This window comes from Cetorhinus maximus, chromosome 26, assembly GCF_964194155.1.
Source record: "Cetorhinus maximus chromosome 26, sCetMax3.hap1.1, whole genome shotgun sequence".
Taxonomy (NCBI): Eukaryota; Metazoa; Chordata; class Chondrichthyes; order Lamniformes; family Cetorhinidae; genus Cetorhinus; species Cetorhinus maximus.
In genome coordinates, this window is record NC_135904.1 from 5,149,004 (window position 1) to 5,161,053 (window position 12,050).

General features: G+C 41.0%; 1 protein-coding gene across 2 annotated transcripts in view; it reads left to right on the forward strand.

The window, feature by feature from the left end:
• Positions 1–2,421: 2,421 nt before the first annotated feature.
• LOC144668236 (perilipin-2-like) overlaps positions 2,422–12,050 on the forward strand; it is a 46,909-nt gene continuing 37,280 nt past the window's right edge. For both annotated transcript variants that reach the window (XM_078530012.1, XM_078530013.1), the window contains exons 1-5: positions 2,422–2,521; positions 4,722–4,769; positions 5,016–5,214; positions 6,337–6,419; positions 7,142–7,403. In XM_078530012.1, coding sequence (XP_078386138.1) covers positions 4,731–4,769; positions 5,016–5,214; positions 6,337–6,419; positions 7,142–7,403 — 583 coding nt within the window. In that variant the 5' untranslated portion in view covers positions 2,422–2,521; positions 4,722–4,730. The remainder of the gene's footprint in view (positions 2,522–4,721; positions 4,770–5,015; positions 5,215–6,336; positions 6,420–7,141; positions 7,404–12,050) is intronic.

The window sequence follows — 12,050 nt, forward strand, 5'->3', positions numbered from 1 at the left end:
CTGCATGTGTAACAACTATTATTGGACTTCCAGGTGTTTGTAAATTCTCATGATTACATATGTTTTAATACTTTTGCTAAGCATAAACTATTTGAGCTAATTAATGATCCAAACTGCTTTGCATTTTAACATATTACTCAAAACATTTTGCTAAAGCAAACACAACTTCACACAAAATTCGACAAGACAATGACCAGTCTGCTGCTTATGCAGTAGGTATTAGGTTACCCATATGACTGAAATTGTAGGTGGATTCCATATTCCAAACCCTCTGTCAATGTTTTTTATTATTATTTATTTGTTTTGGCAAGTTCCTGCAGTGCATCTTGTAGACTTGGAAATATATCACTGTTCCTTCACTGTCACTGGGTCAAAATCCTGGAACTCCCTCCCTCCCTAACAGCACTGTGGGTGTACCTACACCACATGGACTGCAGTGGCTCAAGCAGGCAGCTCACCACCACCTTCTCAAGGGCAATTAGGAATGGGCAATAAATGTTGGCCTAGCCAGTGATGCCCACATCCAATGAATGAATTTAAAAAAAGGGACACTCACAGTGCTGTTAGGGAGTTCCAGGATTTTGACCCAGTGACAGTGAAGGAATGGCAGGCGACACAGCTCTGCTGCAACTGTGTGTTGATGGTGGAGGGAGTGAATGTTTAAGGTAGTGGATGGGGTGCCAGTCAAGTGGGCTGCTTTGTCCTGGATAGTGTCGAGCTTCTTGAGCGTTGTTGGAACTGCACTCATCCAGGCAAGCGGACAGTATTCCATCACACCCTTGACTTGTGCCTTATAGATGGTGGATAAGCTTTGGGGAGTCAGGAGGGGAGTTACTCTCCGCCGAATTCCCAGCCTCTGACCTGTTCTTGTAGCTACAGTACTTCGATGACTGGTTCAGTTCAGTTTCCGGTCAATGGTAAGCCCCAGGATGTTGACAGTGGGGGATTCAGTGATGGTAATGCCATTGAATGTCAAGGGGCAATGGTTGGATTATCTCTTGTTGGAGCTGGTCATTGCCTCTCAGTTGTGTGGCATGAATGTTACCTGCCACTTATCAGCCCAAGCCTGGATATTGTCCAGGTCTTGCTGCTCATGGGCACAGAATTTTTCTGAACAAGCATAAAAACAGAAATTGCTGCAATTACTCTGCAGGTCTGGCAGCATCTGTGGAGAGAGAAACGGAGTTAATGTTTCTGATCTGTGCCTTTCATCTGCAGCATTTTTGCTTTTGTATCAGTTGCTCTGAGCCGGGCTCTGAGAATGTCGACAAGAGGAGTCTTATTGATGATGATGTTCCCCCTGATTTTCTTTTCCCCGTGGTTTTGCCTTCCACCTTCCAATGCCTTGGTAACTGATACAAGAGCAAAATGCTGTGGATGCTGGAGATCTGAAATAAAAACAGAAAATGTCGGAAATACTGAGCAGATACTCCCCGTAGCCTCTACCACCTAGAAGGACAAGGGCAGCAGATACATGGGAACACCACCACCAGGAAGTTCCCCTCTAAGCCACACACCATCCTGATTTGGAGCTATGTCACCTGCCATTCCTTCACCGTCACTGGGTCAACATTCTGGAACTCCCTAACAGCACTGTGAGTGCACCTTTTTTTATTCATTCATTGGATGTGGGCATCACTGGCTAGGCCAACATTTATTGCCCATTCCTAATTGCCCTTGAGAAGGTGGTGGTGAGCTGCCTACTTGAGCCGCTGCAGTCCCTGTGGTGTAGGTACACCCACAGTGCTGTTAGGGAGGGAGTTCCAGGATTTTGACCCAGCAACAGTGAAGGAACAGTGATATATTTCCAAGTCAGGATAGTGAGTGGCTTGGAGGGAAACCTCCAGGTGGTGGCGTTCCCATGTGCCTGCTGCCCTTGTCCTTTTAGATGGTACTGGTTGTGGGTTTGACAAGTGCTGTGGAAAGAGGCTTGGTGAGTTTCTACATCACAAGAACTGCAGTGGTTCAAGAAGGCGACTCACCACCATCTTCTCACAGGCAATTGGGGATGGGCAATAAATGCTGGCCTAACCAGTGGGGCCCACACCTCATGAAAGAACAAGAGTTAACGTTTCAGGTTTGTGACGTTAAGGTCATAGATGGAAACACAAACTCTGTTTCTCTCTGCACAGATGCTGCCAGACCTGCTGTGTTTTTCCAGCATTTTCCGTTTTCTAATAATTGGGAACTGATCTGGAAATTGCTCGGGTGCACAGATCGAACCGGCTCCTGTAGCCCTCCAATACCTTCACACAGTGTGTGTGTGTGTGTGTGCACTTCACAGAGCACACCAGGGCTCCATCCTTCTACATACAACCCAGCAGAAGGATGAACCACAAAAATATTGATTTCCAGTGTTGACGAACAGTTCTTGCAGCAAGGCTAAGAGTTGGCAGTGCTGTCCAATGGGCGTGGAGGGGTGGGATCCGCAAGCTATTTAACCTCAGGGTGGAGCTAAACTCGGGAATTTCTGGCTACTTTGTACAGCTTGACTGATAACCTGGGGGAAGAACCATCCGCTGTAAGTATCTGGGGACAGTGACCCTTTTTTTAATATAGCAAAGCTACAAGAAGTATAAACTTGCTGAGTTCAGTCCTTAAGTCCCAGTATTTAGAGGAGCAAAGTTTAAAACACTGCTGAGTATTTCATATTTTAAAGTTGCATTGGGCTGTGCAAATTCATACGATTACCAAAATATCTACTAATGGAAAGCAAGTTGGCCTTAATTATATCCAAGTCTGATTTTAGTTTGCGGGACTGTTCTCTCCAGCCCAGGCTCACCCAAACCTGGCGTGTTCTGGGCTCACCTGGGCAGCTGCGTTAAAGGACCAGAGTTAATCCCAAGGGCTCAGTAGGTCAAACTTTTAATTGGCTTAACTTTCTCTAATGTCTTGCAAGCTTGCAGATATTTTATTTTACTTTCATACTCCTTGTAGTTAGATCGAAATCAGAAGTTCTCAAAAGAGGGGAATAAAGAGAGTGGGAGGATAGATAAGCTGGTGTGTTTAGATGAAGTAGCGAGAACAGGCACTTGTGAAGTGGAGAGCAGTTGGCTCCAATGACATGTTTCTATGGTGTTAATTCTACATTTAAAAATAATATAATGTATAAACAATACTTTTAACCTGCTGGACTGTCATGGTTTAGTACGTCCAAGTGTTTCTATTGAATTCCACTTACCCACTGCGCGCAATTCCTTAATGCTGTTCCATTTTAAGTGTGTGCAGTTCCCTTTTGAGACTACTTCTAGAATTTGGTTCTATGATATCAATATTTGTACTTTCGCTTGCTGTGTATCTCCATTCCAATAGATGATTAGTACTGATGCATTTGAACGTCATAGTTAGTGCTAAAATCCTATTAGCTTCTGCTAGTTTTGACCATTCGCTCGTCTGCTTATCGAAACTCCAGCCCTTCCACATTTATTTTAAGAAACCCCAATTTTGCTTTGTGGCGACCGTGCTCCCTCGAGTGAAAGAAGTTATATTCAAATAGGGCTTTATGCCCCCTCCTGGCGGCTTCAAAATGCTTCATACCCGATGATTAATACTAAATGGGTAAACCTAGCAGCCAGTTTGCACAGGGCAAAGTCCCATAAACCACAATGGTTTGAATGAGCCCGTTAATCTTCTACTTCTGGTGGTAACTGTGAGGGTATAACTCTTCAAATGGTGTCATGAGATTTTTTTTTAATATATGTCCACCATAAAAGATAGTCACGACCTCAGTTTAATGTTCCTGCTAAAAGGTGGCACTTCCAACAGTTCAGCACTCCCTTAGTGCTGTTCTGTAAGGGTTTGACTAGATTGTGCGTTCATGACCTAGAATAAGGTTTCTTACTAAAATGAGAGTGCCACCAATTGATCCAAGCTGGCACTAACCTGGTGTAGATTATCTTGTGAAGCTCGCACAAGGAAGAGCTCTTTAATGTGTACTTTGTTTTTTGTAATGATTCATTGAAATTAGGTAGCTTGGTCATCCTCTCTTTAGCTGGTGGGTGAAGTGCAGAGGATAGGCCCTCCTGCACTGTGCTCTCAGCTTATTCAGCTTTTTTTTTTCTTATTTGTGATATTCTCATCAGTAGATCCATTTCTGGCTGGCCTTTCTTTCTAATTCTCTTCCTCCCCCACCCAATCCCTCTGATTGAAAACAGATTCAGCCCTTAGTAATAGCATAAAAAAGATAATTCCCTTCCTACCTGTCTTCCCACCACCCCCCCTCCCTTAAACCAGCTTATATTTCACCTCTCTTCTATTTTCACTTAGTTCTGTTGAAGAGTCATACGGACTCGAAACGTTAACTGTGTTCCTCTCCGCAGATGCTGCCAGACCTGCTGAGTTTTTCCAGGTATTTTTGTTTTTGTTTTGGATTTCCAGCATCCACAGTTTTTTGCTTTTATAATTCCCTTATTGTTATTCATACAGCAACTTGCTACCCACATATCCATCCACAGTCCCCAGTTGCAATGGATTGCTTGGTTCATTTGTAACATTTCACCCTTAGGTACTCTGCCTTTGTTTGCTCTACCTGTTTCTTCATTTAAGCATCAACCTCTGAAAACTCTTCACTTCTTCCTACATAACAATCCTACACTATAATCCCACTGCTCCAGTATTATCTTTTGAGGATATAATAATATTAATATTTCCAGTAATTATTTTTGCTGTTGATATTAGCGACAGGGCATCAACTTACTTGGTTGTGCACTTGCTATTTACAGGTTGCCACAATGTCAGGAGACAGACAGAATAATTACACCGAGAGTAAGGTAAGGAAAAACACAAAAGCAAGCTGCAATGTCAATGGATGAAAGGGGAAGAATAGACTTGTGGATCAGCTTTAGCTCTTCACCAGGGACCCTGTATATGCAGTGCAATGGCAGTCTTGTAACAGGCATTGGTAACAAATGCACAGTAACTAGATTACCAAGCATCAGTTCAAAATGACTGTGTGGCATTGACCGATGAAGTGCTAATAACAATTGATTTGCATATTCAAATATAACTTTTTATAGGAGAACTTCATAAAGCGATTCAGCAGCCTGCTGGCAGTAAGTTCTACTTATGACATCTTCTATAATATTTATCACAACACCGTGGACAAATACCCTGTAGTTGCATCGGTTTGGGAGATTTCTGAGGGAGGAATAAAAAGAACTACAGCTCTAGCTCTGAAAAGCATGCAACCGGTTCTTCAGAAACTTCAGCCTCAAAGTAAGGAGTTACTAGTTAACCTTGTGCTTAGTATGCAAATCTGCCTGAACTATATTGTCTTGTAACTCTCCCACATTGCTGCTCAGCTTCGGAATGTTGTCGACCTCTGATTTCTTTAGACATAAATATTGGTGCATTTTCCGTTCAGTTGACTTAGACTGAACTGAACTATCTGCCCACCAGATTTTCCTGCCCACTCCCCACATCCCTTGATTAGTTCTTGATTTTCAGCTTTTTCACGTTTCAGTGAATTCTACTTTTAGATTACAAGGCCTGTATGCTATTGATAAATTTGAGTCTTACTTTCCTTTTATTTTTAGAAGCAACTCTTTCAATCAAGGTAGACTTTTTAACTAGGATGTTGCCGGGTCTTAAGGAGTTGAGTTACAGGGAAAGATTAAACAGGTTAGGACTTCATTCCTTGGAGCGTAGAAGAATGAGGGGAGATTTGATAGAAGTTTACAACATTATGAGGGGTATAGACAGAGTAAATGCGAGTAGGCTCTTTCCACTTAGATTAGGAGAAATAAACACGAGGGGACATGGCTTTAGGGTGAAAGGGGAAAGGTTTAGGGGGAACATTAGGGGGAACTTCTTCACTCAGAGAGTGGTGAGAGTGTGGAACGAGCTAACATCTGACGTGGTAAATGCGGGCTCACTAAGTTTTAAGAATAAATTAGATAGATACATGGATGGGAGAGGTCTGGAGGGCTATGAACTAGGTGCAGGTCAATGGGACTAGCGGAATAATATTTCGGCACAGACTAGAAGGGCCAAATGGCCTGTTTTCTGTGCTATAGTGTTCTATGGTTCTATGGTAGACAGAATCTTCAAACTCTGTTTATCCCCTTGTGTTAATTTGTTACAACTCTGCTCCCTTAGTCTGATTTCTTCAAAGTAGAATTCCTAATATCATCACTTTGTTTTATAATTTAACAAAATGCTAATTGCCTTTTAAAATGTGTTTCTGAAAATAAGAAGTACATGATTTAATTATCCAAGAAAACTTGCAAGACCAAATGGGTTGCTCTAAATTGCAGAATAAGCATTACTGGGCATATACTTGGGAAGTTTGGTGTTTTGTTCCACTCATGTGTTGACTGGGAATATTATGGTTTACAGTTGCAGTTGCCAATGATTATGCTTGCAAAGGACTTGACCATCTAGAGGAGAGATTTCCTGTACTTCACAAGGACTCGACAGAAGTGAGTGCCGGCCTTTCGTTATCATCACCGATTTAAAAATAAAACTGTTGCTGGGAAGTAAAAAAAAAGTTTCCAATGTACGATAGTTTTATTAAAGCTTAAGGTGTCTGCTTTTCTTGTTCCTTTATTAGGATCCCAACACACTTGAAAGGCAGTGCTTATGTTGACATTGAGAAGAAAGCTACATCTTTTTAAACTTAGTCTGTTGCAAAAGGAAGATGCAAGCATACAGATATCAACAGCATTGATCTTTGTGGAGAGTTGACAAGCATTACTGTAAGGAATCACAAGTAGGATTAGAGAGAAAGAGTCCATGATCAAATATTAAACAGATACTGGGAATACAGAATAGGCTTTTCAGCTTCTGTAAAGGGAAAAGATGGATTAATGTTTTGGGAATAGCCCTTTTTTGTTTTCTCTTTTTCTCTCTAGCCACTGGATTTCTTGTGAATTTTCTGCTCACATATTTCCAAAATTTGTACTTTCTTCCTTTTTAAGAACATAATGGGTTTGATTGAGCTTTTCTTGTTCCAATTTCCCTTGGTTTATGCGATGAGGTTTATAGATTAAGCTTGAGGTGAAGAGAGTAGAAGGTCTGTGATATACCCTGCAGGTATTTAAAAGCTCTTATTTCGAGTGGGGACAGTGCCAGGTTCATTGCCTTGACTGAAATAATTCGTCATTCATCCAATGTGGTAATATCTGTATTGATATCTTTGCAGATTGTGTCTGATGTGAAAGAAATGGCAGTTAGGAAAATGAAAAGCATAAGAGAGAACGTCACCAATCCTATCCTCCTTGTCTCTGACAAAGCAATAAATGTGGTCACCCAGAGCCTTGGGAAAACAAAAGTCTTAGTTAATGAAAATGTGACGTCTGTCTTAAGTAATGTAATTGGAAGATCAATAACTCATGGCGCTGATGCTGCTTTGTCAAGGTCTGAGCAGCTGGCTGACTCTTGTCTGCCGAATGAAGATGGAAATGGTAAGAATTCTCTCTATTCAAACTTTTCACGCACAACTAATTTGCTCACCATTTCCTTTTATGTTCAATTTCAAGTTTACATGAATTACTTACCCCTAGAAGCAAATTCAGCAATAACGTTTAAAAGAGGATTCGATAAATAATTGAAGAAAATATTTACGGGGCTTTGGGGCACAAAGCAGGGATGTAGTATTAATGCCAGAAGCCAGAACAGGCATGCTGGGCTGAATGGCTGCCTTCTGTGCTACATTATTCTATGACCTTATAGGACTTGGCTGATGGGCAGTTCACCAGGACAGCATGGTAATTTTCCTTTTCTCCATGTCTACTGGAAACATGAGAGTATCTGCTCTGTACTGAACACATTCAGGATGACACCTTGGAAGTCAGGGAAATTTATGGACATGAAGCATTAGCTACCATTTATTCTGTGCAGCACCTTGCACTTTATGAAAAACACATTGACTTCTAACCTGTAATCCATGTCCTTTTCTCAAAGCTTTTTCCTCCTTTTTAGGCAGGCCCATGGGATCGAGGATGACTTGCTTTTGCCCCAGCTTGATAAGTTCTGAAATGGTTAATAAGTCCAATGCACGGTCTGCAGACTCTACCACATGTGGGGCAGGAGGGTTGGATAGATGGGTTGTTTGGAGGTTTGTGTGCTGCCTCTGCATGTTCCTGACAAAGTCTGTGTTCGGTCCCTTCCCGAATCAGCCTTCTGCATTTTGGTCAGTCACAAGCCAGGGTCTCCCACGAGTCGATGGGTATGTTTGACCTCTTCAGGAATGCTTTGAGGAAATCCCTAAAGCATTTCTGCTGTCCTCCTGGGAGTCTTGTGCTGCGATTGAGTTCAGAGTAGAGCCAGTGTTTTGGGAATCTGGTGTCAGGCACATGAACCTTGGATACTAAGATTTTAAGTTGGGTTAAAGTCCAGAATGACCTTGATGTTCAAATACATGGGTCATTGATGGTTGCAGTGTCAGCTGATAAACATTTCACATTTTAAAAAATGTTTATTTTTATTTGGTCTAGAGGCATAGGTTACAAAAGGAAGAAAGCAATGTTGAGTTTGTCCAAGACCAAAGTTGAGCCTAATATTGGACAGCCCCATTATAGAAAGCAATTATCTAAAGAAAAAAAAATGAAATGTGCAGTGTAGATTCACTAGGGATGAGTGTGTGTAGTTGGAGATTCACCAGGGATGTGTGTGTGTGTGTGTGTGTGTGTGTGTGTAGTTAGAGATACTGAAGAATTGTTTTCAATGGAGCAGAGGGGCTGAGGAGAACTTGTTTGAGAATTTTAAGGATAACAATGAGAGAAATAGTGAAGATTTCCTCTAGTTGGCAAAAAGAGGCAGATTTAAGATGAAACAGATACCGAATTAAATGGCTGCTTGGAGAAATGTTCTTTTATTTTATAAAGGTGTAGTTAGAATTTAACGACCATTGAAACAGGGCCCAGAAGTTCTTTCTAAAAGCAAATTAGCTTCTTAAATAAAGGAGACTATTAATGAGTATGAGGTGGGACCTGGAGAGTGGAGTTAAACCAGGTGCTTGAGGGAGTGGGGAACCTCTAGTGTGTGCTTGATGGGCTCGATGACCTGTTTCTGCAGTGTAACATTCCATTATGCTCAATAGATGTTGTAAGTGACATAAGTGAAGTACTTTGTGCGAAATCCCAGAATACTGCAACATTGTGTTGAAGTGGTGACATACTGCGGGGGTCTGAAATTACCCATAACTTATAAATATATATTGCTTTTAGTAATCTTCACACTTCAAACACACTTTTGCTGGTATATTTGCCCATGTGGACAGTATAAATTATTCCTATGGATGTGACGCTATTGTGCAGGTTGTTCAAAATGGAGTGTCATTCATAAAACAATTTAAATGTTGATGTGCAAATGGATCTGTCTGTCTAAAGCACCCAGAGATTGCATATGGAATGTTGTCCTTCAAATGAAAGCCAGCGGAAAGGATTAGGTGAAGGATAAAAAAACAATCTTTTAAATTTTGGGTTATTGAATGAAAGAAAAAATGGAGTTCCCAGTTTTAAAAGAAAACAAAAATTCTGATGTGATCTACCCATAATTCAGTAGAACCAACTGATCAAGAAGTTAAACTTGGAATAATTTCAAACGTGATGCTGGTGTGATCTTTTTTCTTATCTGGTACATGTAACATTTCACATCAGTCCACGCCTCTTGAACCTTATCATCAAACCTTGGAGGAAAAATCAAATCCCTTGACCATCCATAAGATGTAGGAGCAGAAGTAGGCCATTCGGACCATTGCGTTTGCTCCACCATTCATGAGATCATGGCTGATCTGAGAATCCTCAACTCTACTTTCCTGCCTTTCCCCATAACCCTTGATTCCCTTACTGATTAAAAAATCTGTCTATCTCCGCCTTGAATATAGTTAACGACCCAACCTCTACAACCTTCTGTGGTAAAGAATTCACAGATTCACTATCCTCTCAGAAGAAATTCCTCCTCATCTTTGTCTTAAATGGGTGGCCCTTACTCTGAAATTATGCCTTGTGGTCCTAGGCTCTCCCACAAGGGGAAACAACCCCTCACTTACCCTGTCAAGCCACCTAAGAATCTTATGTTTCAATAAGGTCGCCTCTCATTCTACTAAATGAGTACAGGCCCACCCTACTCAACTTCTCATAAGAAAATCCCTCCATACCTAGGATCAACCTAGTGAACCTTCTCTGGACTGCCTCCAATGCCAATATATCTTCCCTTAGATAAGGGGACCAAAATTGTTCATAGTATTCTGGGTGTGGCCTAATGAGTGCCTTGTATAGTTCTAGCAAGACTTCCCTATTTTTATACTCCATTCCCTTTGAAATAAAGGCCAACATTACATTTGCCTTCTCTATTACCTGCTGAACTTGTATGTTAGCTTTTTGGGATTCATGCACTAGGACTCCTGAATCTCTCTGTGCTGTAGCATTCTGTAATCTTTCTCCATGTAAATAATATCCAGCTTCCTGTAATCTTCATGTAGATGATATTCAGCTCTCTTCTTCCTGCCAAAATACATAACCTCACATTTTCCCACATTTATATTTCATCTGCCAAGTTTTTGCCCACTCACCTTAACCTGCATATATCCCCCCGTAGACTGTCATCCTCACCACTTGTCTTCCCACCTATTTTTGTGTCAATCTGCAAACTTGGTGATAGTACATTCACTTCCTTCATCCAAGTCATTACGGGATTTAGTATTTAAGTAATTGTGGCCCCAGTGCTGATCCCTGTGACACTCTACTAGTTACAGGTTGCCATCCTGAAAATGCCCCCCTTATCTCAACTGTCTTAGTTAGCCAATCCTCTACCCATGCTAATATAGTACCCCAACACCATGGGCTCTTATCTTATTAAGTAGCCTTACATGTAGTACCCTATTGAACACCTTTTGAAAATCCAAATATATTACATCTACTGGTCCCCCTTTATCTATCCTGCTTGTTACCACCTCAAAGAATTCAGATAAATTTCAGGCATGATTTTCCCCTTCATGAAGCCATGTTGGCTTTGCTTGATTAGAATGCTCTGCTATTACATCCTTCATAATAGACTCCAACATTTTCCCAATGACAGATGTTAAGCTAACTGGCCTATAGTTACCTGTTGTTTATTTTTTTTGTCTGCCCCCTTTTTGAATAAGGGTGTTACATTGGCAGTTTTCCAATCCTCTGGGACTTTTCCAGAATCTAAGGATTCTTGGACGATTACAACCAGTGCATCCATTATCTCTGCAGTTACTTCCTTTTAATATTCTCGGATGCAACCCATCAGGTCCAGGGGACTCATCAGCCTTTAGCCCCATTAGTTTCCTAGTACTTTTTCTCTTGTGATAGTTATTGTATTTATTTCCTCCTCCTCTTTTGCCCCTTGATTATTTAGTATTGGAATGATATTAATGTCTTCTACCATGAAGACTGAAGCAAAGTATTTATTAACTCCTCTGCCATTTCCTGGTTTCCCAGCCTCATTCTGTAAGGGGCCTATGTTCACTTTAGGCTCCCTCTTCCTTTTTATATATTTAAAAGAGCTCTTACTGTCTTTTTATATTACTTGCTAGTTTACCCTCAAAATTTATTTTCTCTTTTTTTTTGGTCATCTTTTGTTGGTTTTTAAAACTTTCCCAATCCTCTGGCTTACCACTACTCTGGCCACATTGTATGTCTCTTCTTTTAATTTGATACTATCCTTAATTTCCTTGGTTAACTATGGTTGGTTTATTCCCTTCCTTGAATCCTCCTTCCTCACTGGGACATATCTTTGTTGTGAGTCATGAACTATTTTCTTAAACATCTGCCATTGTTCATCAGCTGTTTTTTTTTCCTTCTAAAATCCTATCCCAGTCCATTCCAGCCAACTCTGCCCTCATTCCTTTGTAAATACCATTATTTAAGTTTAGCACAGTTGTTTCTCACTCTCAAACTGAATGCTAAATTCTACCATATTATGGTCACTGTTTCCTAGGGGATCTTTCCTCAGATCATTCATTACACCTGCCTCATTACACATTACCAGATCCAAAATAGCCTGATCCCTGGTTGGATCCACAACATATTGTTCTAGGAAACTATCCCAAATACACTGTATGAATTCTTGCTTGCGGCTAC